The following is a 27,583-nucleotide window of genomic DNA, read 5'->3' on the forward strand; positions in this document are numbered from 1 at the left end:
AAATTGAGATGTTTTGAGGATCACCTTTAGAATGTCTCGAAGCATTAACCAACATCATAATGCCCCGTTTTTGGGGCCGGCTAAATGGCTTACGTCACATTGTTTGCCTCTTTATACGATACCTCATCAATATCAATATGTTTTGTCTTTCTATTGATTTTATATAATTAATTCATTAGTTTATAAGCTTTGAAACTAAAAATAAATATACATGTTGCCAACATCAAACTTTCTTCAAAAAAATAATAAAATTCAAACTTCATTAGTAACACAATGATATACTTGGATATATGAATAAGACTAACCTGATTGAAGATAATCACAAGTAGTTCAGATGACATTCATTGTGTGGTATCTAGTGAGAGTCTCGAATTCGAGCATCCCACATCTCTTTCCCTTGTATTCAAAAGACTAACCTAATTGAACATATTATATTATGTTGTTTGACCAAGTTTGATATTATTCGTGAAATTGTGTTCATCCAAACATTTGCAATCCACCCTTATAAAACTTGAGCAACCAACACGACAACATGTTATGTTCGTTGCTTATGGAGAAAAAAAAACATGTCATGCTTGTTGAAGAACGTGATGGCTTCTAAGTAGGTGTTGTGAGAATAGAGGAAGAAGTAATGCTTAACCACTTTGGCGATAATTCAATGTTGGATCTATTTGAGATCAAAACGTATGAAATTGGAAAGTCATGATTTGATTTTTTACTAGGAACAATACCATTATTATTATGCATTGAGTTTTGACCAACTTACTATGTCGTTATGTGGAAAATTTACGTGCACGAAGATTTAATGAGGCTCATATCAAATGTTCAAATGCGAAATTAATATGGCGTCATTATCGATTTTTTTTTTAAAAAGAGAGCACGAAAAGAGTAAATCCTCTTAATAATTTTCTCATGGGGAAAACTGAAAATCCACATTTCTCAACATTATCGCTATTGAAATTTTATCCAAAATATTATGGGATGATTCAGTTGATTGTGGGAATTGATTTCTTTTTCTCTTTGGAAGCATAGTAATTATTTGTTATTATAGTGTTTTTTTTTAAATGGAAAGAAGATTCGAACCTTGATCATCAGGATAATACATATTATCTTTATTATTCTAATTATTTACTCGGATGTAATTATTTTGTTAACAAAGTTGAATTGGGTGTGAATTAATTTTCATAATATATTTTCTTTTCAGTTATTTAGTTACACGCCAGCTGACAAAAACAGATTTTTGGCAGTCAATTTAGCGCCAAAAAAAGAAGTTGATCCGTATTGACAGCTGGCAGGCAAGTGGACTGAGCGAGCTTCTTCCCAGACACACCGGCAATTACGGGCCCCACTCCCCTGCTTTTCTCTCCTCACAAGTTGTGAAGGATAAGAGAAAAAAAAGATTTAAAATAAAGAAAAAAGGATAATTCCAATAATATCTATGGGCATTTTAGGTAATTCAGATCTCCATAGAGATCCCCGCAATTTCTTTCTAGTTTCCTCCGTGTCACGAGTTGCACTCGTGTACGCAACCACAGCCGTCCATCACAATCCCGCTCTGTTTTCCCATCTCGAAACCCTAGAGTTTCAAAATTCTATTAAAAAAAGTCCCGTATTAACGTACAACGAGAGAAACAGACGTTGCAGAGAACCAAGCCGGTTGCACTTTCACAGGGAATTCTAACGCGAGAGACATCTTGGTTGGGGTTTTTCTCTGTTTTGAATACGCCGATGGGGGAATGGGTGTCGGCGGTTTCACCTGAAGCGGCGGCGGCGTGGAAAGGGGTTTACGTGAGGTGGGAGGAGGTGGCGGTTTCAAGGGACAAAGGGAAGAGAGAGGTCCATTATTATCTGAAGAGAAGAGACGGGGTATCAGATCTGGCTATCATAGGGAAAGAGAAGAGTTTGAGGCACATGTCCTATCACTATGCCATGCGGAATAGCTCGTATCTGTCGAAGGCGCCCTTACTGAAGCTCAAGTCTCGCCGTGAGGTGATTGATTGGCTCAACTATATTGTTTCAGGTAGATTAAAGCACTCGTTTATTGGCCCATCTCTCTTTGTTTTTCAAAGTACGTTTTGCTTTTTGGAATTTCGGAACTTTGGCCTCGCGTTTTATGATTGTGTAATTGATTTTGCTGAATTTTTCGTTTTTGTTGGATCTTCTGGTGCTTCTCTTAGATCTGTGGCGTTGCAAAAGGTTTGGTTATAATTGAGTCCGATTTCATTCAATTCTGCATGGATTCCCGAAATTACATCTAATGGCTTCTTCTCTTTAACCCTTCCTCGTGAACTTTTTTGTCAAGAAACCCACCCGAATTATTTTTCGCTCATAGAACTCAAGATTTGATCTCTGCCCTCGGGTTTTTTTTTTGTCATCAAGTGTTATTTTGGTGCTGTAGAGAATATTTTATCCGTGAAGGGACTAGGTTTTTTTTTCGTTCACTTTTTATTATCTTTTAGGTTTTTGTCTTGTAGATTTTAATCTGGAGGTGCCTGCTTTGCTAGGAGTTTATGCACAGCAAAAATAGCGCGATTCTAAATGATATAGATGAATGATTTAGTGTTCGTTATTTTTGTCCGGTCTGTTTTTGTAGCAAAATTTCTATTTGGGTCCTCTGTTGCCTAATAGTTTCCCGGTGATTTTGGTCTAGACTCTGTGTTTTTCCCAATTCTCAATAAATTGTAATATTCCATTTTATTTTGTGATGACTTTTTTCCTTGGTTTCAAAATTTTTGACTCTATGTTGGTTACCCTTTCTTCTCTATAAAGCATCAATTATATCCATTTCTTTCACCCTATGGTGTTTTTATTTTCCTTTTCGGAGTCATTTGATTGCCACCTCTCTGGTAATAATTTGATTTCCACCTTTCATTGAGTAATCATCTCTTTAACAATTTTGAACATCCGTCTTATCTCCAATTGTTTCCTAGTTCAACATTTCAGTTCCTTCTTAACAATACTTATCGCCTTGATGGGAGGCTCTCTTGATGTTTTCAATGAAATTTTGTGCTATCTCTGGTTTGATTTATTCGCCTTTTGAGTTTTAATCAATTTCCCTATGATATACATAATCTAAGTAATTCTGGTGTTCCCGCTACTATGAACTGATTGTTATCTGGGCTGCTGGAATCATATTTCACTTTTAAAAGAGCTGTTTGAGAGCATCGGAGTTTTATGTCCCCGAAAGTTTTTAGGTTAATTTATTTCATGGCAAGGTTCATTACTTATGTAATAACTTACCAGTTTTAGTGCTCCGCCCAAACTCTTGTTTCTTTAAATGGTTTTGTATCTTTTTGACCTTGTGCCTCTTGTTCAGACTGTTTTTTTTTTCTTTTTACGCAAATCAGCATATCATTTTGATATTTGTAATTTTGTATTTTGTTGAGCTTTCTTTTGTTTCGTATTTTCTTTGGTTAGAAATCTTTAATTTTCTTTTTCTTTTTTTTTTCTCTCTCCAGATTTCGAACCTCATAAATCATCCTTCCTATCTGGCGTCCATTATGATAATGCCAATCTAGATGCTTTAAGCTTTAAGGTATGCTATCGTTATGCACTTGGGTTTTCTGCAATATTAATTTCCATTTCTCTCATCCTATTAAATGAAAAAGGTTTTTTTTTGGGAATTTTTGATCTGGTAATCATTTATCCTTTTACCTTTTTAACCCTTTTGCATGTTTTTTTTTTCTCTAGGATACCCAATTGCGGAAGCTTGGTCGCTGTACCAAAGAATTTTTGTGGCTAGGTACACCATGGACATGCAGGAAAAGGCGTAAGCATTATCCATCTTTCCGTCGAAATGGTGTTAAAATTTCTGTGAGTGTTTCTGTGCTATTCTTATTTAGTTTTTAGTTTTTGATGTCATCTAACCTCCCTCTCATTTAAATCATATGTAGGTTTATGACTTTGTGTATGTTTTGGTTGAGGAGGATAAACTACTTGTTGCCTACTTGGAAGATTTGTATGAGGACTCTAAAGGAAACAAAATGGTTGTGGTACGGTGGTTTCACAAAATTGACGAGGTTGGTATTCTTTTGCCTCGCAACTTTAATGACAGAGAGATTTTCTCTTCTCTTTGTCTTCAAGATCTGTGCATTGAATGCATAGATGGATTGGCTACTGTCCTTAGTCCCCAGCATTTTGAAGAATTTGTCAATGATGCTGCACATACTCTGTTGGAACCATTTGTTTGCAGCAAGCAGTTCGACAACGATGATGTCCAGCCATTTGACATAACTAAACTAAAAGGTTACTGGAAACAAGAGATACTTAGATATATGTACAACCTTTCTTCTAGAAACAGCCATGAAAATTTTCGGCTGGCTGATAGGGGCCATAGAGTTGATGGAATTGTCAATGACACATATGGGATCACACCTAAGAAAAGGTGCCATCCATCGAAGGATGACGAGGTTTGCGACAGTAAAAATTCCATGAATGCTGCGGTTTTGAGTATTCAAGATGTAAATCCTCATTATCTTAATGTCGGCTCTCATGTTGAGGTACTCTGCCAGGACAGCGGAATGAGAGGATGTTGGTTTAGAGCTTTGATAATTAAGAAGCAAAAAAATAAAGTGAAGGTTAGATATGAGGATGTTCAAGATGCTGTGGATGAAGTTAAAAAACTAGAGGTATGTATACATCCTCTACATTGCAATATTCAATGTTTCCGTAAAATATTTACAAATAGAAAAGTACATAAAGATTTGGACTACATGGAAGTTTTCAATTGATGGTTAGTACTTTGGTGTTGTAGTTTGACTCATTTTATTAAAATTTCTCAATAATATTGTGTTTATGTAGGAATGGATTTTAGCATCAAGGATTGCTGATCCTGACATATTGGGCATTCGGATTTCTGGTAGGAGTATAATTCGTCCATCCCCTCAGTCTATTAAAGGTGGAGTTTCATGGCTTGTGAGTGTTGGTACCGCAGTGGATGCATGGTTGCATGATGGCTGGTGGGAAGGCTTTGTGGTTCAAAATGACTCTGAAGATAGAATTCACGTCTATTTCCCAGGTTTGTTCTTAAAATATTCTGTTCCTTATTATGAAAAAGTATTCCATTCCTTATTATTATTAGACTGCAAGCTATGTAGGATACTAGGATGTGTGTATTGTAATCTTCCGTCCCTTATTATTATCAGATTGCAGCCTTGTAGGATGTGTGTATTGTGCATTTACTTTCCACGATCAAACTTGTGAACATTATTTTCATCATCTGAAATATCTGAAGAAAACAAAAGGGGTGTCTAGCTTGTGTCCAATCAAAGAGCGGAATGTATATTTTTGCTTGAAGAGTTCCCAAGTCATTGTTTTACCTTTTTGAGGGCACATACAGCCTTTTTTGTTATGTCACGTGGAAATCCATTGTTGTGAGTGACCTAGTGTGTCCTCTGTTTCCCTAGAATCTTTTTTTCAATTCCTCTAGATTTTGACATTATGTATGCCTTGTTTGCAGGAGAAAAGCAAGAATCAGTTTTTGGTCATGGGGACTTGAGACATTCTCGAGAATGGTTGGGAAATGGGTGGACAACTTTAAAAGAAAGGCCAGATCTAGTGTCTAATTTATTATCTGAAACAGAACAAAAGCTGCCGGCTGTTGTATCATGTGATGTCCCGGTTGAGATTTGTTATAGCAGTCTAACTAGCGTTGACTCTGGAAATAAGAAGGGGCAAGAGTTGAAGGTGAATTTTGATCTGGCGAAGGATGATTCACTTTCCCAGTTGAGGTGGAAGTCATCAAGAAAAAGGAGACGTGGTAGTGGGGGCTCTGTCCGCAAGTTGCATAGAGATGAATTTGATGACAAAAGTAACTTGCAAGTCATTGAATCTCATGCTTGTGAAAGATTCTTCTCTACGCCCTTGAAAGTCGATCATGAGAACTGCAAATACTTGGGGGATTCTTTATTCAGTACTTCTGTAGTGCCGCCTTCAACAAACTTGGTTATGTCCAGGTGACGAGTCTCTTTTAGTTAGGATCTGTAGGACTTGATGGTTCATTCTTTCTAGCAGTTTGTATGTTCTTCCCTTGTTTCCCTTCTATCCGTATATATGTTCTTCTACTTGATGCTTCCAAGTAGATCCCCTATCTTGGAAAATGTATTTTAGCAATAGCTTTTCTGGTGGAAATAATAGAGCCTGGGTTTAAAATTCCAGTGGCAATTTTGGGAGTAGAGTAACATTAGAGCCTAATTCTCACCCCCATAGTCTTTGTATCATTATTTGCAGGAAGCAACTCTTCTTCATGTAATCTTTATATGTCCCTATGGCAATAAAATTTCGATATCTGCATTCTGTGTTGTGCCAAGTTTTTTGCATTGGATATGGATTTTTTTTGCCTATTTATGGTGATTGACGTCTGCTGACCTAAAGACTCTGATGTACATTGGGCTACTACACTGTGTACGAAGAGGTTGCTTTAGGACCTAAATTATCGAATTCAGATTGGGTATAAAGTATTCAGTTGTTTACCTACCATATCCATATTTTGACAGACTGGTTAAAGTACAATTTCTTCTCTTGTTTTTGGCCTATACTGGAGCCAGCTGTAAAAGCCGTTGGCTTGGTAGGACCAGTATGAGGTATTGTGTATTATCTCTAACGGCTCTTCGGTAGCTGTAAGCCGCTCTCTATGACATTGACTGGTTAAATTAAAACTAAAACTAGTGCAATAGTTGGGTTTTATAAGCAACATACAAGGAATAATTGTGGAGACGACAATTAGGAAAAAAATAGCCTTTATGTGGGGCTGGGTGTGCAAAGTGGAGCATCTTTGTCAAACTATGCATTAAGACCTTTCAGACTTTACCATGGGGTCTCTTTCCCTTGGTTCTCCAACAATCAAGATATATCCCAAAAGCATGGACTTTTGTTCTATTGGTGCAGTAGGGAAGGCCGTTGTTAGATGATTTCTCTAGCCAAGATGAGATTGAACCTTTTGCCTTTCTGCTGGTATGAATAGATGGCTGTGCTTGATTAGTCTTGAAACATAGTTATGGTTCTTGCAGTTCGATCTAAGAAGGAAGTCCCTGTAGTTGAATTGGAAAAGCCAGAGAGCATGATGCTTCACGGACCCAGCCTCGCCTCAGTTGAATCCTTGTCCATGCCTCTTGTTTGTACTCTCTTTCACTCTCTCCTTTTGTAGCTGTTAGTCAAAGGTTATGAACTCATTGATATATTGATTATGGGTTTTGGTGGGTGATGCTTATTGAGAGCAGGTTCAAGAAGTGGTTCTATCAGCAGACATCCGATGTGTCCAGTGTCAAAACAGAGTAGCTGAGATAATGTCGAGGATGAAAGGTAAGATTTCTGTTTGGTTGTCATTAATGGCTACAATGATTGGGAGCACCTTCGGTGAAGTTTCCTGTGCTTATAAACGACATTAAGTGAATACTTGGGCTTTATCAAAAGTATAATCTTCTAACTTCCCTTGATCATCCAGTTTATCGACTGAAATTCATTGCCTGTTCTAGAACTTACCCACATTAGCACATACATATATACACAGGCCCAAAAGAAAAAAAAAGAGACTTGCAAACTGATTTAGTGATTCTCATTATTCCTGCTAAAAGATTGGTGCGGCAGTGATTTACTTTATTTTTACTGGGAAGCCATTATCATTTCTTGGGGAACCTGGTCATGGCAAACGAGCTGTTAACTATTGTGCAGATTCTCAGATGCAATTAGGCGGTCGGCAGTCGTTTTTTGAGGGTTTAAGTTTTACAGCTGCTTCTCTGTGGCTACTACGTTTTGCGTGCATTTTCTTTTTGAACTAGGGAAAACCCCCAGTACTATTTGATAGGGTAACTACAAGTTTGTGAATGTGTTGGAGAAGAAGATGAGCAAATTGCTAACGTTTTCATTAACTCTGCCATCAATTTTTAATCATTATTAACGTTGGTTGCTAATATTTTCATCAAACCTGGTACAGGAATGGCAATTGAGAACCTAACTTGTACTTTTTCTTTGCAGAAACCGATTCTGTATCAGTAAATGTGTTGGAGAAGAAGGTAACAATCATTTGTAGATATCCTGCTGCCTTGTACAAGAAGCCTGTAGGCAAAGCCGCCATGGTCAAACGGATATTCCGTTCTTCACACAGTTGATTAACAATACAAATCTGGAGTGCAACGAGCTAAAATGTATGTCTTACTATAAGAATTAGTTTAGCAGAAATAATTAGTCATGTAAAAAAATTGTTTATTGACAGTAGTGCAATTGAAAGAAATATAGATACTGTCTATTCCTGAGCATGCTATTTTCTTACTGGAATGGCGATTGTAAGAGAACATAGGTGGATCCATATGTGGGAAGATAAGCTCCTGTTGGTTTTGTCATGGCTTAAAGTTTGGACAAACAAGGGCTTTCCAAACAAGAAAAGGAAGCTTCATAATGGTGCAAAGTCTAGAAGACAAAACATAGGACAAGAAGGAAGAGATGCCTGTCCTTGTTATTGTAATTGGGATGAACAAAGCTTACCACTAAAGTTAGGGATGATAAGCAGCTTCATAATGGTGCAAAGTCTATAAGACAAAACATAGGACAAGGAGGAGGAGATGCCTGTCCTTGTTGTTGTAACTGGGATGAACAAAGCTTACCACTAAAGTTAGGGATGATAAGCCACACATGAGAGACAAAAACCTCCTTTCTAATTCTAGCCAGAATCAGATTCCAAAATGAAGCCGAAGAGTTCCCTAATGAACTATCCAAGGAGAAGAAATTGATCTTCAAGTTCTCACTTTTTAGTCTCTCTTTTTTGGGGTTTTCAGCTGTTGTATATGCCAATCATAAATCATTCATCCCCAAGTATGTCCATCCATAGCTATATCCCGGCAAAGGCAAGTGATGGAACATATTCAGTTTTTTCTTCTGTATTTCCTATCAATCATTCTTAGGGAAAATGCTCACTGTCCTGGTCATCGTAGGTTGATTTCTAACTCTATTTTGTTTGTAAAAACGGCAGAGTTGCTGCATGGTAATGAGAATTAACGTCGACTGCAACGGTTGTTGCAGGAAAATACGGAGAATTCTCCTAAGCATGAAAGGTGAGAGGCTGATTTACCCAGAGTTACCAAGAGTACTGTATTGAACTTAATTGATATCTTCTCTTTTTATTTTTGGTGTTGCAGAGATAGAGACACACTTGATTGAGAAGCAGCAACGTAAAGTTTATGTTTGTGGGAGATTTGCACCATCAGATGTGGCAATAAAGCTGAAAAGGAAGATGAACCGCAGGGTTGAAATACTGGAGATTCAAGAATTTGAGGGCAGCAACGAACAAGTAGACTAAAAAGCCCATGTTTACTGGCTAATGATCCAAGTTCACATTTACAGCTTCACTGACAGATGTATATATATATACAATTATTTAGAGCCTGAATTGTATAAAATCTCTAGAAACTGTGTTAAAACGATGTTGTTGAGGAACATATTTAAAAATAGAGGATAAAACGATGTTGCATGTTAGGCATGACAGTGAACCAGATAAGAAACGTCATCGTTTCTCTTCATATCTCTTAACAGTAGTTTTTATTGGAACATAGGATGACATTTTTCTTTTTAAGAATGTTTCGTTGTAATACTTGGTGGTATCGTTCTTCCATTGACCAGGTCAACGGGATCATTTGCAGATGCATTACACTATGAATATGTCAAGCTTCCCTTTACTAATGGGTCCATGAAAACATGCCGCCAACTAATTTGACCAAACAGAGAGATTGAGTGTGATGCCTGATTTTCCCAGAAGTTTCTAATATCTCCCAAAAGCCTATTTGACAATTACTGGATCAACAATTCCAACCTTCCTTGCAAAACATGTAAAAGACTAGTAAAAAAAACCCTTGGTCCTATTTTCAAAATCGGGAAGCAAACATTGAAGAACTTGGCATTAGAATAGTGGATAGATCATTGGGTTTAGAGGTGAAAGATTCTTCGGGTCGGGTGTTCGAGTCGGTGGAACATAATTGGGGTTAAGAGCCCTATTTTGAGCCTCTACCCAGTCTTACATACGCACTAGCTTTCGGCTCAAGATTAAATCGGTGGCTCACCATGTGCACAGGATAGTCATATCTGGTTTAAAACTGACCCAAGAGTCACAAAGTGGTTGTTGGGCTGAAGCCCTTCCGATATATATTTAAAACAATAATGCTTGAAACCCCCATTTTAATATGGAGTGTTGGATGTGAAGTGACCTCACATGTGTGTTTTCAATGAATGATTATTTTAATGTCATAAAGATTTGAAAGTTTTTTGAAAGTCACGGAATGAGAATATATCATTGTCAATATAAAAAAAAGAAAAAAAGGGTTTGACAAAAGTATATATTTGGGTCCGTGGGCCCACGTGGACCCAAGGAAATCTATTTCTTCGAAATTGACGAATGAAAACCAACCGGCAACCGCGTTTCCTTATTTTCTTCGAGTCCCCATTTACTATTTAGCCCATTTGGATTCTGTATTAGACTATTAAGTATTAAGAGACGTAGCAGTTAAGGAAGGCACACAGACACGTATTAGCCAAGCCAAGCCAAGCCAACCGTGCTCTCTCTCACACATATAGGAGGAGAGCAAGGAAGCGGGTATTGATTCGTTTGTTTTGTCGAGGGCTCTCTCTGTTTGGTGACATCTCATCAGCACCTGCTTCTGTGCGTGTGCGTCCTCGCAAGGCTTGATCATCATCAAACAGAGAGAAGAGCCTAGGCATGGGAAAGAAACTCGATGCTCTACTTGGTAGATCATTCAAGGCCTACAAATTCAATGCGCTTGTCAATCTTGCTCTCTCACGCCTTGCAGTCTTGAAAAACCAGCGCCAGGTCCGGTACGATCAAGCCAGGTCTGATGTCGTTAAGCTCCTCGAAATTGGCCACCATGAACGCGCTCTTCTTCGAGTAAGATTCCGGACAAATTGTAAATTCTCTCTTTCATTGAATTTTCAGTCTGATTTCATTTGATTCCACCTTTTGCTTTAACAGGTTGAGCAGGTGATCAAGGAGAGGAATACGTTGGATGTGTATACAATGATGGAGAGCTACTGCAGTCTCTTGATTGAGAGGGTGAGCCTCATTGAACAAGAGAGGTTGGTCACTTGGTCATTTAGATATTCAATTGTATGTTTTCTTCGATGAAGTTTAAAGTTTGGTTTGATTAATGTAATTGTTTTTGGTGCAGAGTATGTCCTGATGAACTCAAAGAGGCAATAGCTAGCTTGCTTTATGCATCTTCCAGATGTGGGGATTTCCCAGAGCTTCAAGAACTTCGTGCAGTTTTCACCACTCGCTACGGCAAGGAGTTTGTTTATAGCGCCATTGAATTGCGCAATAACTGCAGAGTGAATCTTAAGGTATGTTTTCATCTAGCTTTGTTTCTTCAAAAAGAGAACTTCGTCAACCAACTGTGAAATGTGAATATTTGTCAAAATGTAATTTCTGTACTTCTCCTAAAACGCCTAAGGAAACTTTAGATCAAAATAGATGAAAGACATCCTGCCACATTTTATCTCAAGCAAAGGTGTAAAATTGTAATTACACTACAAAACCAATTCCAATTCCAACCGGAATACAAAGTTTCCTTAGGAAAAGGCCGGAACTTCAATTCCAGATAGGAATGGAATTCACCGTTCCATTCCGATGTAAAAAGCATAACCAAACGCAAGAATTTGTTTTGGAATGGAATCGAGCGTTCCGGTTCCAGCCAGAATGATGCAATCAAACATAGCATAAAAAATTTAGCTGGAAACAAAAAGGAGAACATATCAATATGGTGCTTAGTTGCAGTGATCTAAGTGCAAGTTGGTATACGATGAGTTCACAAGTGTCTTCGTAGCATAACACAGCAAAAAGGATGTGACTACCATAAAAATCAGTTGACTCAACTCATGCAACGAGTTCATGAAGGGCATTTGCTCAGCCCAACATATACAAATACCACACTGCATTATCTGCTGAACCCCAAGTGTCAACTGGTCTACGAGGATTGCAGAGTCTTCCATATAGCTTAGGATTTACCAATAATGTGTTCCACGTTAAAAACAAAGCTCATGAAGGGATGTTTCTGTATTTTTTTTTGGCCTCAGTAAGCTTCAATCATGTTAAATGAACAAAAATTGTTATGTTCTGACCCTCAACAAGTTTGTACGTAACATCTTGCCTTATTTATAGTTATCAGTATTTAATTAAAGAAATATCTGGGTTCCTGCAGATGATGCAAAAGCTGTCAACCAGGCAACCAGGCTTGGAGAACAGAATGATGTTGCTGAAGGAAATTGCTTCTGAAAAGAGAATTACCCTGCAGTTAGACGAAGCTTCGTCTGTGTCCACTGAGGTTTGGATTTCTTCAATAACAAGATGCAATAGTTTCTAGTTCTAAAATTAGAACACTGACAACTACTAATATGACTTGTCATGTCAATAATTCAGGAAAAACTGGGTGAAAACAAGAATCAAAACCGGCCTAACAAATATAGATCAACTAATTCAGGCAGCAGCAAGTTAGGTGACGATTTGCAGAATTCACCTGAAGCACTACTAAATGATGGATTCTCAGACTCAATGAAGACAAGGAAGACATACAGGGATGTAGCAGATGCAGCTCAAGCAGCTTTTGAGTCAGCAGCGTATGCAGCAGAGGCTGCAAGAGCAGCAGTAGAACTCTCTCGAACAGACAATGATTCTGATGATCAGAACAGCCCCAATAATCGGAGAAAGAACGCATTTGACAGAGATGAGTCTTTCAGAGTAGAATCTAACCAGGAAAATGGGGTAATCCAAAATAAAAATCAAGCAGGACAGGAGGACAAGCCAGCAGCAGTAGTGAAGAGGACAATGTCTACGTCAAGTTCAGATTCAGCACAAGAGAATGTGAAAGAAACCATTATGTCACCAGAGGTTGATGTTGTAGCCAAACTGTTGGAAAAGGAGATAGTGTTTGACGAGAGTGATGATGAGGTCCAACAATCAAAAAATTCTAGTTCAGTAAAGGATGGAGGTGGCTTAGTCAAGAGCAGTGCAACAATCCACCATCCATCTCATGAGCAAAACCCTACAAACATTGAAGCTGTTCAAATGGTGGAATCAGAGGCAGGACAACACCAATCACATGCCACTGAATACTCAGGCATGAAGAATATACAGCCCTCAAACAAAGAGAAGCGACCATTTTCCCTGAGGACCAGAAAAACTCCAAGGAACTAAGAATTATAGACCATTATTTGTTTTTTCTTTCAAAAGTTTTGTGGTTATGCCTAATAAGCATATGCTGAGTTTATGCAAAAGGTTTGTTTCTTCATTTCTCCTAAAACAGATTTTCAGAAATGTAACCAGGTACATTTCATGCTCGCTGTTGAAATTCTTTGAAAATAATAGAAAAAAAGTTACAATTTGGTTCTCTAAACTTGGGTTAGTTCTCCGTCATATTTGCAGCATCAAAAGTATATCAATTGTGTCCTAATTCCTCATATTTTTCTAAATTGGTTCAACCTTGACTAATTGATAAATGACGTCAATAGGATTAATGAAATATGGAGATATTAATATGGAAAAAAAAAACTCAATTTTGCCTAAGAACTAACCTTCTTAAGCTTCCCACACTAAACATCTATTCCTCCATGGGATGACCAACTACCCAAAGTTAGAACTCCAAATACCATCTTCATAAGAGCCCGCGAACAACAACTAGGCTACCACTATGAATAAACATAAAGTAATAGACTCAAATTTTGAGGAGATTATGGTAAAACCATGAATATCAATAGGACTGTGGACATTTGACAATGTGGTATTCACATAAGGTAAGCAAAGCTTTACTTAAGAGCAAGACCTCTGACCTCCATACCCAGACTTACAATATTAAGACGACAAGTGTGTAAAATTTTTACTCAATAAGTTGGTAGGGGTGGAGAGGAAAATATACTATTTCAGTATTTCCCAAGGAAGCCATGCAAAACAAAAGTACAGATATGTAAAAGACGAAGTGCATTCGCAGTCAATACTCATAACCTACTATTCGCTTTTAAGTACACCAAAATTCCATCATTTATCCAAGTACACAAAACAAAGAACCAAATCCAAAATAGTTCCAACCTATCAAACATAATTGGCTCTGCATAAAGAACAATTAAAAGATTTATATTGCCCAGGGCCAGCATCTTGACAATGTTATGGTCTTCAGTCAAGACTCTTGACAATTACGTTAACACAAACTGTGCACTATAACAAGGACTGGCAAGTAAATAGACTGGGATCCCGAAGATATAAATCCTTGGGCATGCACAATTACATGTATACAGTATACTTCTTAAAAAAGTAACTACATGATGATTTAGTAGATGAATCTGAATCGTACTAGGAAGCATAATCTACAAATATTTTGAAATAGATTTACCTCTTTGGTGCCAATAACTCATGTCTAAATCCCGGACTAATCATGTAACACCATGATGTTACTGTCCTCTGGCACGCTTCTTACCATGTTGCAGCAGGTCACTATATGATTGCAAACTCACACCTGCATCTTCATCATATTCAATCCCAAGTTCCTCCTACATCAGCACACACGGCTGTCAAAAACATGCAAAGGAAAGAAGATCCATGCTTACAGCACAGAAATGTCATATAGAGAACCTTGAATTCTTTAATATCCTTGGGCGAATTCTCAGTTATAGCATCCCAGAGATCCTTGAACATCCTTTTGCGCTTCCGCCACTGACTAATTTTTTCTGAATATATTTCTTCAACTGCCTTTCGATCTTCTGGCCTGACCAAGGTAACTCCACCTCGCAATTTCATCAGTTTATCTTCCATTTCCTTAACCTGATATGGAGTAACAAAAGCCCCCAAGATTTGTAGATGTCTTCTTCTAAGAACATCATCTTTAACCAGCATAAGAAAAGAGGATTTCAAAAGTATCCACGTAAGTTACCTCTTTTCCCAGTTCGGCTTTTTTCTCAACTATCTGCTCCAGAGTTAAATTTGACTGCAAAGTTTTAATTTCTGCAACAGCCATAAATCAATCACCATATCATTAGATGCGAAGATGCTTTTATAGTTCTCTAATGAAAACTTCAAGTGTTAACTGATGTTAAAGCGGCAACGAAGTTTCAATCAACCAGAATGAACCAAGTTTACTTCTGTGGCACATATATTAACCATGCAAAGGAAATACCTCCCTCGACCTCACTAATTGTCCTCTTCTGGTCTTGTAGCTGCTGCTGTAGTTTGGAATTCTCTTCCTTCATTTTACTCAGATCTTCATTGTTTGGAATGTCAAATTGGTCTTGCCGAGCAAGGTATATCTTCTGTTTGCCATATTCTTTAAATGAAATTCTCTTGCTATCAGCGAGGTTATCAAGTGTTTTTTGAATGGCCGTCTTCTTGAGGTTATACTTTTGCAAAAAATCAGCCACATTTTGAGAATTTAATGGCCTATTTTGCTGAACAAGGAAATGACCAACATATTAGATTAATACAACTCAAAACAACAAAATAAGTTAGTAGACTCATAGACGTATACTTTTCGTAATACTCTTTCTTCTCCAAATCAAATGTTAGTCTAAAAAACATATATTGGAGTCCATTGACCCAAAGGAGAACTGAAAACCACATACAGGAGCTGTGGTTTGGAAAGGAGATTCAGTTTTCTCAGCTCCCAAACCATTAAGTTAAGACGCCAAGAAGAGAGGCAATATGCACCGTTTTCTTTACAAGGAAATCAAAATAAAACATAGAATATTGATAAGAAGAAAAAATCTACTACGACTCCCACTCAAACTTGACACGAAAATCTTAGGGTTTTTTTTTTCTCTTTATCTTCAATTTTGGCGCAATACGAGCTAGATTACTCCTTCATTCAACAAATGGAGCCCAAATACCTAACTGGAACGATTCAGTAGAAATCCAACAAAAGAACGAAAATAAAATGCTGGCTCACCTCATTCACGAAGTTGAGCACGATCGCTGCAAGGTTCAAGTCAAGTCCAGATAGACGAAGAACCGCAGTTAGTTATAGTTTATTAATCACAGTGAAAAGACACTGTGATGCAAAATCGAAATTAAGATGTAAAATCATCTATACTAGAAAATGAAAATCAGATTATTGATAGATAGACCGCGGTGGCTTGTCACCTTCTGTATTGTCCGATTTGGGAGCCATCGGCAACCGATCGAAGAACGATGAAAAATGCGCGGGAAATGTTGCGACCTCTCGAGGTTTTTGGTTCTTCAAAATTGTAAAATAAAAGCAAGCAAGTGAAATGAATGAACCGGCTTTTATGTTTAGCAAACAAAAAGAATCTTGCGCGAGACGGGGAGAGAGACTGCGATATCAAACGACGCCGTTTAGTGCCTGTTTGGTACGTCGCTAGGTGGCCGTTGTCCAGCGTTTCCCGCTAGCGGTGCCGCTGCGAAGACGCCCAAGCGAAAGCGGTCATTGACCTCTTGGCTGTAGATCAGCTTGCGCCATATTCGGGCCTCTATTATAAATCTCTTCCAGAATTATAAGAAAATAAATTCATTTCTCTCTCTTCACCCACTTTCCAGTCTCCCCTCCCCTCTCTCTCGCTCTCATCTGAAGGAGCCGGCGGGAACGCATTTAGACTGCTGAGATCAATTCTAGTTTTTCCCCCTTCATCAGGTTATTCTAAGAATTTTGAATATTAGGTTATTTCTTAATTTCTGTTTGGGTGCCTAGAAAATTAGGGAGAATAGGAGAAACCGAGAAACTAACACCGTAAAATTTATGATTGTTACTTTTATTTCGCGTTCTTACAATTTTTATATTGTACAAAAATGTTGGCTCAGTTGCGGCCGCTATTACCGTTTCACTTATATAGTCTAGTGAATGCTTTCGACATCATTACCAATAAAACTATACCTTCAGATCTTGTAGCTTTTAATTCCTTGTAATTTTCAATTACGCTTCAGTTGATCCCCCAAAACTGTATCAGAATGATGAAATTAATTAAAATCTCACAATCTTGTTATGTGTAGAGGTCTAATTGGATGTCTATGATTGTTGAGTTCGAGTAATTGGTTGCATCTGCTTGTATTACTTCTGTTTCTATGGCTCGGAAAGGAAAAAAGATTCTATTCAGTATACTCGACATACTTTCAGTTTTACACTTTTACTGCCTCCAAATAAATTATTCTGATGTTACTATAATATTTCCATCATTTATTGTCTACTCAATCTACTTTACAATTAATTTATGGTTTCCATGATTTGTAAGTTGAAACTTAGGGTTCTGTTACAGTGCATATCAAGAAGCGCTAAGGTGAAATGGCTATGGTTGATGAACCACTGTATCCAATAGCTGTTCTCATAGATGAGCTTAAAAATGATGACATCCAGCTTCGATTGAACTCAATCCGTAAGCTGTCGACAATTGCACGTGCTCTTGGTGAGGAACGAACGAGGAAGGAACTCATACCGTTCTTAAGTGAAAACAATGATGATGATGACGAGGTGCTTCTTGCAATAGCGGGAGAGTTGGGTGTGTTTATTCCATACGTCGGGGGATTGGAACATGCCCATGTTTTACTTTCACCTCTGGAAACCCTTTGCACTGTTGAGGAAACCTGTGTGAGAGACAAAGCTGTGGAGTCATTGTGCAGAATAGGTTCTCAGATGAGGGAGAATGACTTGGTTGACTGTTTTATTCCTCTAGTCAAGGTCAGTCAAATAACCATGCTAAATGTGTGTGACTTTTATCAGTTTTATGTTGTTTCTTTTTAGTTTGACATTTTAGTATTAGTTACAGCTGCAAAAATGTTTTTTTGTTGGTTATATCTTTCTAGAAAGTCATTGTGTTCTGAGTTGTCTGAAATTCATTGTTTCGTTTATGTTGTCAAGGCTCTTACTTTACCAATTGAGAGAGTGACATATATTTTTTTTGCTGGTTGGTTGACCAATATTGTTTATGGCAGTTTTTCATTTATTGTTTTGATTTTTGGGTTATATCATTGGGAAAGGCAGACTTGAAAGCGAGAAACATAAAATAGGAAGGCCATTAGTAGATATCCTGTTGCTTGATTTGGAATGCAGATCTTTCGTGTTCATTTCTTTTGGTATAATATTTCTTTTTAAATACTTTAATTCTTAGCTTTGGTTTATAATCTACAGAGATTAGCAGCTGGTGAATGGTTTACGGCTCGAGTTTCTGCATGTGGTCTATTTCATATTGCTTACCCAAGTGCCTCAGAAATGGTGAAGATAGAATTGCGATCAATATATGGGCAGCTGTGTCAGGATGACATGCCAATGGTTAGGAGGTCTGCTGCTTCTAATCTGGAGATGTTTGCTGCAACAGTTGAACCTTCTCATTTGAAGTCCGAAATCATGTCGATATTTGACGATCTTACCCAGGATGGTAAGTAGCTTATGTGTTTCATAAATTTTTGATGGTGCCTGTTAATTTCTTTTAGGTATTTAAGTCATTATTCAAGGGATCATGCCAACTTATCTCATTGCTTGTTTGTAGAACGAAGTGTGCTTGCACATTAATGTAGTGTCCCTTTAATTAGGCAAGTGATGATCTCTATAATAACCTATACAAATATGAAAATAATTTGTCGCATTGAATTTGATCCATTCAAAAAAAATTATCGTCGTACTTGGAACTTCCGAATGCCGACAATGGTTATTTATGGATTTTAAATCATTCAAGCATTAATCAGATTGCTGAGTGGATTGTAAATGCAAATCCGGGAAGAACTATTAGCCAAACTCACAAAAGTGCAGGAATAAGATTTCAATCATATATTAATTGGATGTGAAATGAGGGGAGGCCATAAATTTAACACAGTCCTCAATTGGTGATCTGGGTTACCGGGCTAGCAAGGGTGTCGAAGATGCAGTTAAGTGAGCATATTAAGCAGGTGAATTGCAACCTATCTAAATTCTAGAGAGTTTCCCAAACCTTAATCCTTTTCTTAAGCTTGGTATACTTTTCCTTTATACGTAGTCATGTTTGACCGGGCTCCTAAGTCTGAAATGATATTTGTATTATTTGGTTCCCCATCTTTTTGCCATATCTATGTTTCATAACTCTGGAATGGATTGCGAGTTTCATTGTTTGGCACAATTGTAAATCTTGAATTTGCTTGTCGGCTTGTGACCTTACATTTTCGCTTCATAATTCATATACTTTTAATATCTTAGTTAACATTTTCCTGTGATTTTGTATATTATAAGCTTATCTGATGATTAGTTTTCTTTGACATTAATACTACAGCTGTTTGCGTCACTTTATTCTTTATTCTGTTTTTTTTTTAGTGGGTTGTGGTTGGTTCAAGTACAACAACAACATACATCCTATAATGTTTTATAATATACCAATAACATAGAGTAAATCTCTTTCCCTTCATTGACATTCCCCTTTTTTTCCAAATAATATTTTGGCATTCCATTTCTATAGAGTAAAACACACACACACACTCATATAATTTTGCTTCTTGAGATCGATATGAAATTTACTTGTCTTCATCATGTTTGCGAATTATTTTATGATACCCGATGTTACTGAAATGACTGATATCTGAAACATTCACTGCATATTTTATCTGACAGTTTTACTGCCCATACTATAGTACTCTTATGATTGAATAGAACTTTTTACCGACTCTCTTTTGCACTTATCATCAAAATAATTTTTTTGGCTATTTTTCAAACTATGAAAACTCCATTATGTCTTACATGAATGGTTGAATCCATACTGTTATCTGAATATATTTGGAATTTGGACGTCTTTTGTACTTAACCTAGAAAAGTGATAGCTGGACTGTCACCTAATTTTTTTTCATGGATCCTTCAGACTTTTAAAACTGCGAGTTTAAGTTGGAGAGTTCACAATTCAAAAACCTAAATGTAGAGGAACAGCGAGAGATTTTGCCTCGTGGAACTGTGGAAGTTTCCATTTTCACTTATATATATGTATATACATACTTTTGTTTCATTTTTTTACATATCCGGTGTATAAATAACTTACACTATTTATATAGAAAGTGTATTTATGTAAAATAATGGTCCTACCATTTTATTATGACTAAGCATATGCATTATCGATACACTTTTCTGGTTTTCAGTTTTAGCATTAAGTTTGTGGTGTATACGTAAATGTACGACTACATGTGCTGCTCTTTTACATTTATCTCAGATCAAGATTCTGTGCGGTTATTGGCCGTTGAGGGTTGTGCTGCTCTTGGCAAATTGTTGGAACCTCAGGATTGTGTTGCTCATATTCTCCCTGTTATTGTCAATTTCTCTCAGGTATATTATGCTGGATATTTTAATTTGTTAAATCGGCAAGAAGTTTTATATCTTCTAAAACAAAAGGTTATATATTGTTTGCCAAAGTTTTGTCTAGCTTTTGTTATTTTGACATATTTATATGCATGGTCTTTAGAATTACTTTTATGGTGGAATTTTTATTTGAGCTATGCATTAGTGCCATCTTTTGAGTAAATTTTCAAGATCTTTGCCATGTGATATGCTACTTTGAAATGTGATTTGGTTTATTTTGTTATAAATTAGTTTCAACATCAATTCTTGGCATGCCATGTGGACAGCATAGGGAGGAGGAGAATTTAGGGATCAATGACATAAAAAACTGATGTTTCATTTCTGAAATAACTCAATAAGTAAAGAATGTAAACACTTTGCACTTGAGAGAAAATAATGATGAACTGGAGAGGGAAGGAAGTGGGGGGGGGGGGGGGGGGGTCCTGTTGTAGCAGACTCACGGTAGACAAGAGTGTGACAGTTGAAGACGAACATAGAAGTTTCTGACCAAGTATGATCAATTCAAATATATCCAATAAAATATCTTAAAAAGTGTCATTTTTGCTTAAATAATCACCTAAACGACGTTGTCTTCGTAGACTTCTATGAAAACTCCAATGCTTATGCTGAAAGACATGTTCCTCTAATGCTTTTCTATTCTAGAATTTAAGCGTCTAGTAATTTTCATAACTATTTGTATATTCATATGCTATTTTTCTTATCTTGTAATTATACTATACAAAATACAAGTTTTGGCGTGATGTTAAAAAGTCAGAAAATCAAGGCATGTTTTGTGACAACTATGCAACTAGTGGCATGGCGTTGGCAACCCAATCTGGGTTTTTTACTGCTCTCAATTTGCAGATTTGTGCTTTTATAGTTAGCTTACTACCAGTCTACATTGTTGCACATGTTTTTCTTAAGTTGCTAGAGTTTAGTTCTTATCACTGTTTAATTTATGCATACAATTTTTTCCTCACCAGCTGCCTCCAACCATTATTATGATTTTATCATGATGTTTCTTTACTTACTTTATTGTTTTCAAACAGGATAAATCATGGCGGGTGCGTTATATGGTCGCAAATCAATTATGTGAGCTTTGTGAAGCTGTAGGGCCTGAACCTACTAGGTATATCCAATTTGAACCTCCTGTTCTCTTGTGCTTATTTTAAACAGCTGTCATGACCATGCCTTGGACAAAGTATACTCCCTAAAAGTGTGTGCCATTTATTATAATTAACATCTTCAGTATTTATACATAGACAAATGCATACTCTTGTGTGACCTTGTAAGCTAGTGTATATTGATGGATTTGTATATATGAGGTTTCCATTCCCCAAAAAAAAAAAGTTTCTATATATCAGGTTATTTATTTTTTAATTTTTTAAAATCTCACTGTTTTGTATAATGTTTTTGAAGGGCGGACTTGGTCCCTGCATATGTACGGTTACTTCGTGACAATGAGGCTGAAGTACGTATAGCAGCCGCTGGGAAAGTGACAAAGTTTTGCCGGATTTTAAGTCCCGATCTTGCAATCCAACATCTACTTCCCTGCGTGAAGGTGCTTTTATGCATATATATAATTGGATTGAAGTTTTTCACTTGTCTGAGACATTAAATGCTAGAGGAGAAATTGCATTTTGTTATATAAGCATTTATTTTCTCATTCTTTGCACCTCTGTTTTTTTTGGCAGGAATTATCATCTGATTCTTCCCAGCATGTGCGGTCTTCTTTGGCCTTTGTTATAATGGGAATGGCTCCTGTGTTGGGGAAGGTAAGTCTGTCATGCATTGCACTTTGCTGTCAAATCTGGGTCAGCAATATGGGAAAATATTTCAGTATAGAGTATAGTTCTGGCCATTATTTTCATTTAGGAGTGGGGATATGGTGTTTAATAGCCATGTGCTGCTGCTGCAGCCATATTTGCGTGCCACTCTGATCTCATGAAATTGAGATTAAGATTTGTGAGTAATTGTGCAAAGTTTATTAATTATTGAGTAGAATTGTGTGAAGAATTACTTTTCCTTACAAATATACTGATTTTTGTGTGTAGCTTAGTTCGCATTTTTGTAATTCCGAAACACAAGTATACATTGCGTTTATTCCCTTTTTAGTAGAAAAATAAAATCAGTTGCCCGATAGCCTATGTCATGCTTATAAATTTTTTCCTTGTGGACTGGAAAGAAACACAATTTGGAGCCTTGTTAAAGCAATATAATTTCATGATGGTATCATTTAAATGCAATTTAGTTGTTTAGATTTGCACCTTTTAGATTTCATCATGGTATCTTTTATATGTCATTTTGTGCATTATTATTAACATGGCCTTTTGGTCGAAACACCATATTCTTTTCTTTTCCTATAATTTTTTTATTCTAGTTGCAATGGAGTTTCTGGGTATTTGAGATGCAGAATCTTTTGTATGTTTTGGGGTTTCGGTGGTTTTTGCTGGGTATCTCTCTCAGTTCTAAAGTCACATTTGGTGAAGTTTCACACAAAGCATATTCAGACTTAATATTTATTTTAAATGCAGGATGCAACCATTGAGCAGCTTCTTCCAATTTTTCTCTCCCTTTTGAAAGATGAATTTCCTGATGTACGCCTCAACATTATCAGCAAGCTTGATCAAGTGAATCAGGTTCGTAGATAAGGGATCTAAACTCAGCCATACTGATATTCCTACATAATATGTCGAGAGGTTGTTTGCCTGTTTCTAGGAATTGAACATGTGACATCTAGGTTGCACCCATGCAACTCTACCACTAGCCACATGTTCGCCTGTCAACTGTAGTTTGACACTGAATCATGGAAATGTTATTTGAGACTTATCATTTGGCAATCTACTAAGCTCAATAGGTTATGTTTCAGGATTTACTCCCGAACTCATAATATTGTTACGCTTATCTTGAATGCATTTCTGCACTATTCAAAGCAATTTTTCCTACTCAATGTTCTGCACAAATAGTTTTTGCTCAAATATGTTTTTCTTTATTCATTTGTTGCAGAAGATGTTGAATAAAAATGTTCATGCAGGTTATTGGAATTGATTTATTGTCCCAATCATTGCTACCGGCTATTGTTGAGCTTGCGGAGGATAGACATTGGAGAGTTCGCCTTGCAATTATCGAGTATATTCCTTTGTTGGCTAGCCAGTTGGGTGTAGGGTTTTTCAATGATAAACTTGGTTCCCTTTGCATGCAGTGGCTGCAGGATAAGGTCTGTCTTCTCATGTCTAGTATGACACAGTTTAGTATTAAGAAACTTCCATATTGCTTTGACTGATTTCATTCTGAAGAAATGCTCAATTAATCAAATCTTTGTTCATGGTAGTTTGATGCTCAATTGATTGTTCATGGTAGTATGACATTGGTGGAGAACAGGCACTGGATAAGACCATGACTTTTGCATGAGAGAAGTTGCATGTACTGTCATTACATGAAATCACTGATTGGTTGCGACTGTTGTATTTGCATTTTGTGTGTTTTTTTTTCCAAAGTCATTATTGTTTGGCTGCCTTCTGTATAGATGTGGAGTAGAAAAATTATGCCACACCTTAGCATCCTTTAAGGAGAAAACAAGTTATGGTTATGCTTGACTTGTGTACTTTCAAAAATTTCCTATTGTATATCTCATCCTTATTTGAATTTTTGGTATGCAAAGACTTTCTCATATTTGTGTATCACATGGTCATGCAGTGAGCTTTATCCAATTTTGTGAAAATGTTGCCTGGCTTCCATTGCAGGTTTACTCAATTCGAGATGCTGGTGCTAACAATTTAAAACGCCTTGCTGAAGAATTTGGTCCAGAGTGGGCAATGCAGCACATAATCCCTCAGGTTTGTTCAATGACTTGGATTATCCATTTATAAAGCTTTCCCATCAGTTTTTCTGGGATTATGTAACGTCTATATTGAATTCAATGCTGCCATCTGCGACCTTGCTTTCAAGCATAAAAGTGCTTAGATCTTGTAGAAAGCCAATTTGGCTTTGTGAATTAATTGTCTGTCTCGGTCTGTATATTTATTATGGTTTATAAGGGTTAAATAATTTTATGAGGTGCTGAAGTAGTTTTTGAATGCTTGAATTTCACACCAACTCGTATGAATTCTTTGTGTGTTCTCATTTAGAAGTTCTTTCTTTGTCGTGTAAAGCCATTGAAGTTGGCATTTGACTTTTCAGGTGCTGGAGATAAAAAACGATTCACATTATTTGTATAGGATGACTATTATACATGCTATCTCTCTCCTTGCCCCTGTTATGGGCCCAGAAATTACATGTTCTAAATTGTTGCCAGCAGTCGTCAATGCATCGAAGGACAGGTATCTGTATAAGTGGAATTTATGGACCCGAATATAAAGGGTTTTATATTCTACATTGATGATTATGGCAATTTTATATTCCATATTTAGGCTTATGACTGCATGTGTTAATCTCAAATTTGTAGAGTACCCAACATCAAATTCAATGTGGCAAAGGTGCTGCAGTCCTTGATTCACATAGTTGATCAGTCTGTGAGTGCTTATTTGTTTTAGCTTTATAATTTTGTAGCACAACTGTTTTTGTTTCTTTTTTTTTAAATTAATTTTACCCTTATCTGATTGTAAATGATTGCAAAAGGTGGTAGAGAAGACAATTCGACCCTGCTTGATTGAGCTCAGTGAGGATCCAGATGTTGATGTCCGTTTTTTCGCCAACCAAGCGCTGCAGTCGATTGATCATGTGATGATGTCTAGCTAGCAACATTGAAATCCTCGTGAATGTAGGATTGCTTTGAAGACACTGTTGCAACACTTGGTATTCAGTTTCTTCTGATCATATTATTTCTTTCTCCCGAGTCCTGACACTGTATGGTGCTACATTTGTGTCTGTCAATTTTAACTGGTTTGTAAAGCGATTTTGCCTATCCCTGTCACTTTCTCTGATCATTGAGAAACATGCAGACTAACTAACTAACCACGGGATACTATTAGCATCATTGTTATGTATTTTGAATTAAAATTTCCATTTAAATTATGCTGAATATATGTTTCTAGTGTGCTTTGAAAGTATAGCTTTATGGGAAGAGAAGGCGGTTTTTAGTTTCTACTACGGTAATGAATGTCAAACAACTTCAATGTTTCTGGAGGACTTGTGGTGCATCAAAAACAGAGAAGAAGGGTGTAATTCTTTCAATTTGAATCGAACGGGGTGCAAGTCGAAATGGTTGCAACCATAGGAGGTGTCCATGACTTTTGCCCTAATATAGACATATATTACATGGTGATACATACCTAGTCCTTATGTACGATTGAGACGTGATCCAATTGGATGTATGTTTTTCATGATGGACATCATAATCCACTTACAAAGGTCTTGATATGAGACATCATTTCCTGGCTTCGAATTTGTGAGAGCTGAGACTTGTTTAGAATTTGAAACGCATGTCCTACACCTTTATAAACCACACACTCCACTTTCTTACCAGCTCTACGCCAAGCTCCATACAACTCCAAGTTCCTATCTTTCAATATATCCATCTCCGATATGCAAACCATTGTAGGCAAAACCTTCAATTCCTCCAATTTTGTCACCATAGGATTGCACCATGGATGGTCACGATTACTCCCACGTGGCAACGCCAGTCTCCAATACGTATCAGAAGCCCCCAAGCTTAAAGCTGACCGCGTTGACTGTGCCGAACACTTTTCTGACTGCGTACGTGTCTCTCCCCCGAAAAACGGCTGTATCAATATCGTCCCTTTCAGATTTAAGGCCCTGGACTCGCACGAACCAAGTCGCGTCACCACGTTGTGCGCTATATTGGCACCGGCACTATCACCTGCGACGAAAACTCTAGACAAATCGCATTGTCTAGACCACCATTCACCCGATCGGCACAGAATTTGTTGTTTCAACCACATAAGAGCTTTTATTCCGTCTTCGTAAGCCGTCGGGAGAGGGTTTTCAGGAGCTAATCGATAGTCAACGGACATGATTACGCACCCTGCTTTCGCCGACAACCGTGCTAAGAAGTCATGGTAGCAACTCCAAGCGGCGGAACCTATGCAAAACCCGCCGCCGTGAAAATAGACCATTAGAGGGAGCTTATTTGGTTGAAATGATGTCGGGACGTAAAAACGAGACCAAGTGTTTGTGAAAATGTCTAGGAGAACGTCTCCCGAAGTAACATTGAGTTTGGGAGGCAGTGCTGTTGTGACACAAGGTATAATTTGTGGTCTCTCTACATGCCCATCTTTGTAGACCTTAATCAGGCCTTCAATTTCTTCAATGACTGGCCCATGCTGGTGCTGGTCTCTGCCAATTTGGACTCTTGGACTTGGATCTAACGCAACGGTTGCCATTTTTTTCTTCTCCTGCAAATTGGTTGATGTTGTTTAGGCTGACTAGTGCTTGTGACTTGAAAGTTGGGAGTCCCTTTCCCCCCTTATATAAGCATAGATATGTACATAACAATAAAGTTTAATATAAAGATGGAATAAGTGATCCAGGAATGTTACGGAGCTTAGCAGTTGGTATCTCAATTATCTCAGTTATTTAATTATGCGTATAAGTTTTTATGTATAATATATAGGACATGTAGAGCCCACAAATTCAGTTGAGTCAACTCGATTGTCGGCTTGACAAGTGGAGAATTGGGTAATAATCCAACACTACTTTACAAGGAATAGAAATTGTGGGGGTCACAGGACACATAATGTTGCTCTTCCATAACGTAGTGGGCTTGGTAGGACTTGCACCAATAAGTGTACACGAAACATGCCATTTTCAGTATACATGCATGGAATTTGGACGTATTAAGACCCACACCATATTCTCTGACCTTGTTGAATATCGAAAAAACATTAAGAGTCAAAAAACAGAGACACACCCATGTACCTAACTTTAGGTTGCTCCCCAATAACATCTTTTCAAAGATGCCTTTTTCTTTCGTCAGTAGTTCAAAGAGAGAATAATGATGTGTGTTATACGTTGTGGACATGGCGCCCCCCCCCCCCCCCCCCCCCCCCCCCCCCCCCCCCCCCCCCCCCCCCCCCCCCCCCCCCCCCCCCCCCCCCCCCCCCCCCCCCCCCCCCCCCCCCCCCCCCCCCTCCCCGTTTTAAGGGCTGCCCTGGAACATGCTTGGCATATTTATCAGACAAAAAGTAGACCCAAGGCCTTGACTTTCATGCATCCTTCCTACCATTATTGGACGCAATACTTGAAAGGTAGTTGATTTTTTTTTGGGTTTGTGTAGAATTTTTTGCAGTTTATTATGACAGTTTGACAATATATATCCATAGATTCAAATTGTAATGAATTAGACACGGAATAAAATT

The 27,583-nt window shown here is 37.5% G+C and overlaps 7 protein-coding genes across 8 annotated transcripts; 5 read left to right on the forward strand and 2 right to left on the reverse strand.

The window, feature by feature from the left end:
- The first annotated feature begins 1,634 nt into the window (after window positions 1–1,634).
- Window positions 1,635–6,307, forward strand: LOC120002371. Its single transcript, XM_038851106.1, has 6 exons — window positions 1,635–2,020; window positions 3,459–3,535; window positions 3,691–3,813; window positions 3,894–4,628; window positions 4,801–5,017; window positions 5,459–6,307. The coding sequence occupies exons 1-6, from the start codon at window positions 1,729–1,731 to the stop codon at window positions 5,956–5,958; spliced, it is 1,944 nt and encodes a 647-aa protein (XP_038707034.1). The 5' UTR covers window positions 1,635–1,728; the 3' UTR covers window positions 5,959–6,307.
- Window positions 6,308–6,717: 410 nt separating this feature from the next.
- On the forward strand, window positions 6,718–8,252 carry LOC120001223. The gene is made up of 3 exons (XM_038849446.1): window positions 6,718–7,111; window positions 7,218–7,299; window positions 7,972–8,252. Exons 1-3 carry the CDS (start codon window positions 6,995–6,997, stop codon window positions 8,103–8,105), a joined length of 333 nt encoding a protein of 110 aa, XP_038705374.1. The 5' UTR covers window positions 6,718–6,994; the 3' UTR covers window positions 8,106–8,252.
- A 145-nt stretch (window positions 8,253–8,397) lies between these two features.
- LOC120001224 (heavy metal-associated isoprenylated plant protein 25-like) lies at window positions 8,398–9,465 on the forward strand. Its single transcript, XM_038849447.1, has 3 exons — window positions 8,398–8,837; window positions 8,963–9,044; window positions 9,129–9,465. Exons 1-3 carry the CDS (start codon window positions 8,778–8,780, stop codon window positions 9,287–9,289), a joined length of 303 nt encoding a protein of 100 aa, XP_038705375.1. The 5' UTR covers window positions 8,398–8,777; the 3' UTR covers window positions 9,290–9,465.
- A 1,038-nt stretch (window positions 9,466–10,503) lies between these two features.
- On the forward strand, window positions 10,504–13,385 carry LOC120003109. The gene is made up of 5 exons (XM_038852027.1): window positions 10,504–10,885; window positions 10,970–11,073; window positions 11,166–11,337; window positions 12,195–12,317; window positions 12,413–13,385. The coding sequence occupies exons 1-5, from the start codon at window positions 10,700–10,702 to the stop codon at window positions 13,184–13,186; spliced, it is 1,359 nt and encodes a 452-aa protein (XP_038707955.1). The 5' UTR covers window positions 10,504–10,699; the 3' UTR covers window positions 13,187–13,385.
- Window positions 13,386–14,055: 670 nt separating this feature from the next.
- LOC120002166 (homologous-pairing protein 2 homolog) lies at window positions 14,056–16,317 on the reverse strand. The gene is made up of 6 exons (XM_038850776.1): window positions 16,115–16,317; window positions 15,921–15,946; window positions 15,156–15,423; window positions 14,913–14,983; window positions 14,615–14,803; window positions 14,056–14,532 (listed from the first exon to the last, which is right to left on the reverse strand). Exons 1-6 carry the CDS (start codon window positions 16,140–16,142, stop codon window positions 14,434–14,436), a joined length of 681 nt encoding a protein of 226 aa, XP_038706704.1. The 5' UTR covers window positions 16,143–16,317; the 3' UTR covers window positions 14,056–14,433.
- A 152-nt stretch (window positions 16,318–16,469) lies between these two features.
- Window positions 16,470–25,287, forward strand: LOC120002164 (serine/threonine-protein phosphatase 2A 65 kDa regulatory subunit A beta isoform-like). Of its 2 annotated transcripts, XM_038850773.1 has the most exons (13): window positions 16,470–16,622; window positions 17,242–17,660; window positions 18,111–18,357; window positions 20,143–20,255; window positions 21,317–21,396; window positions 21,687–21,828; window positions 21,962–22,042; window positions 22,802–22,906; window positions 23,302–23,484; window positions 24,011–24,103; window positions 24,447–24,586; window positions 24,712–24,778; window positions 24,885–25,287. In XM_038850773.1, exons 2-13 carry the CDS (start codon window positions 17,268–17,270, stop codon window positions 25,002–25,004), a joined length of 1,764 nt encoding a protein of 587 aa, XP_038706701.1. In that variant the 5' UTR covers window positions 16,470–16,622; window positions 17,242–17,267; the 3' UTR covers window positions 25,005–25,287. The 2 variants fall into 2 exon arrangements, with proteins under 2 accessions (XP_038706701.1, XP_038706702.1); XM_038850774.1 differs by lacking the exon at window positions 24,712–24,778.
- A 133-nt stretch (window positions 25,288–25,420) lies between these two features.
- LOC120002165 (probable carboxylesterase 6) lies at window positions 25,421–26,749 on the reverse strand. Its single transcript, XM_038850775.1, has one exon. It carries the CDS (start codon window positions 26,606–26,608, stop codon window positions 25,598–25,600), a length of 1,011 nt encoding a protein of 336 aa, XP_038706703.1. The 5' UTR covers window positions 26,609–26,749; the 3' UTR covers window positions 25,421–25,597.
- Between the last annotated feature and the right edge of the window lie 834 nt (window positions 26,750–27,583).

The sequence above is a fragment of the Tripterygium wilfordii genome, chromosome 7 (genome assembly GCF_013401445.1).
Source record: "Tripterygium wilfordii isolate XIE 37 chromosome 7, ASM1340144v1, whole genome shotgun sequence".
Taxonomy (NCBI): Eukaryota; Viridiplantae; Streptophyta; class Magnoliopsida; order Celastrales; family Celastraceae; genus Tripterygium; species Tripterygium wilfordii.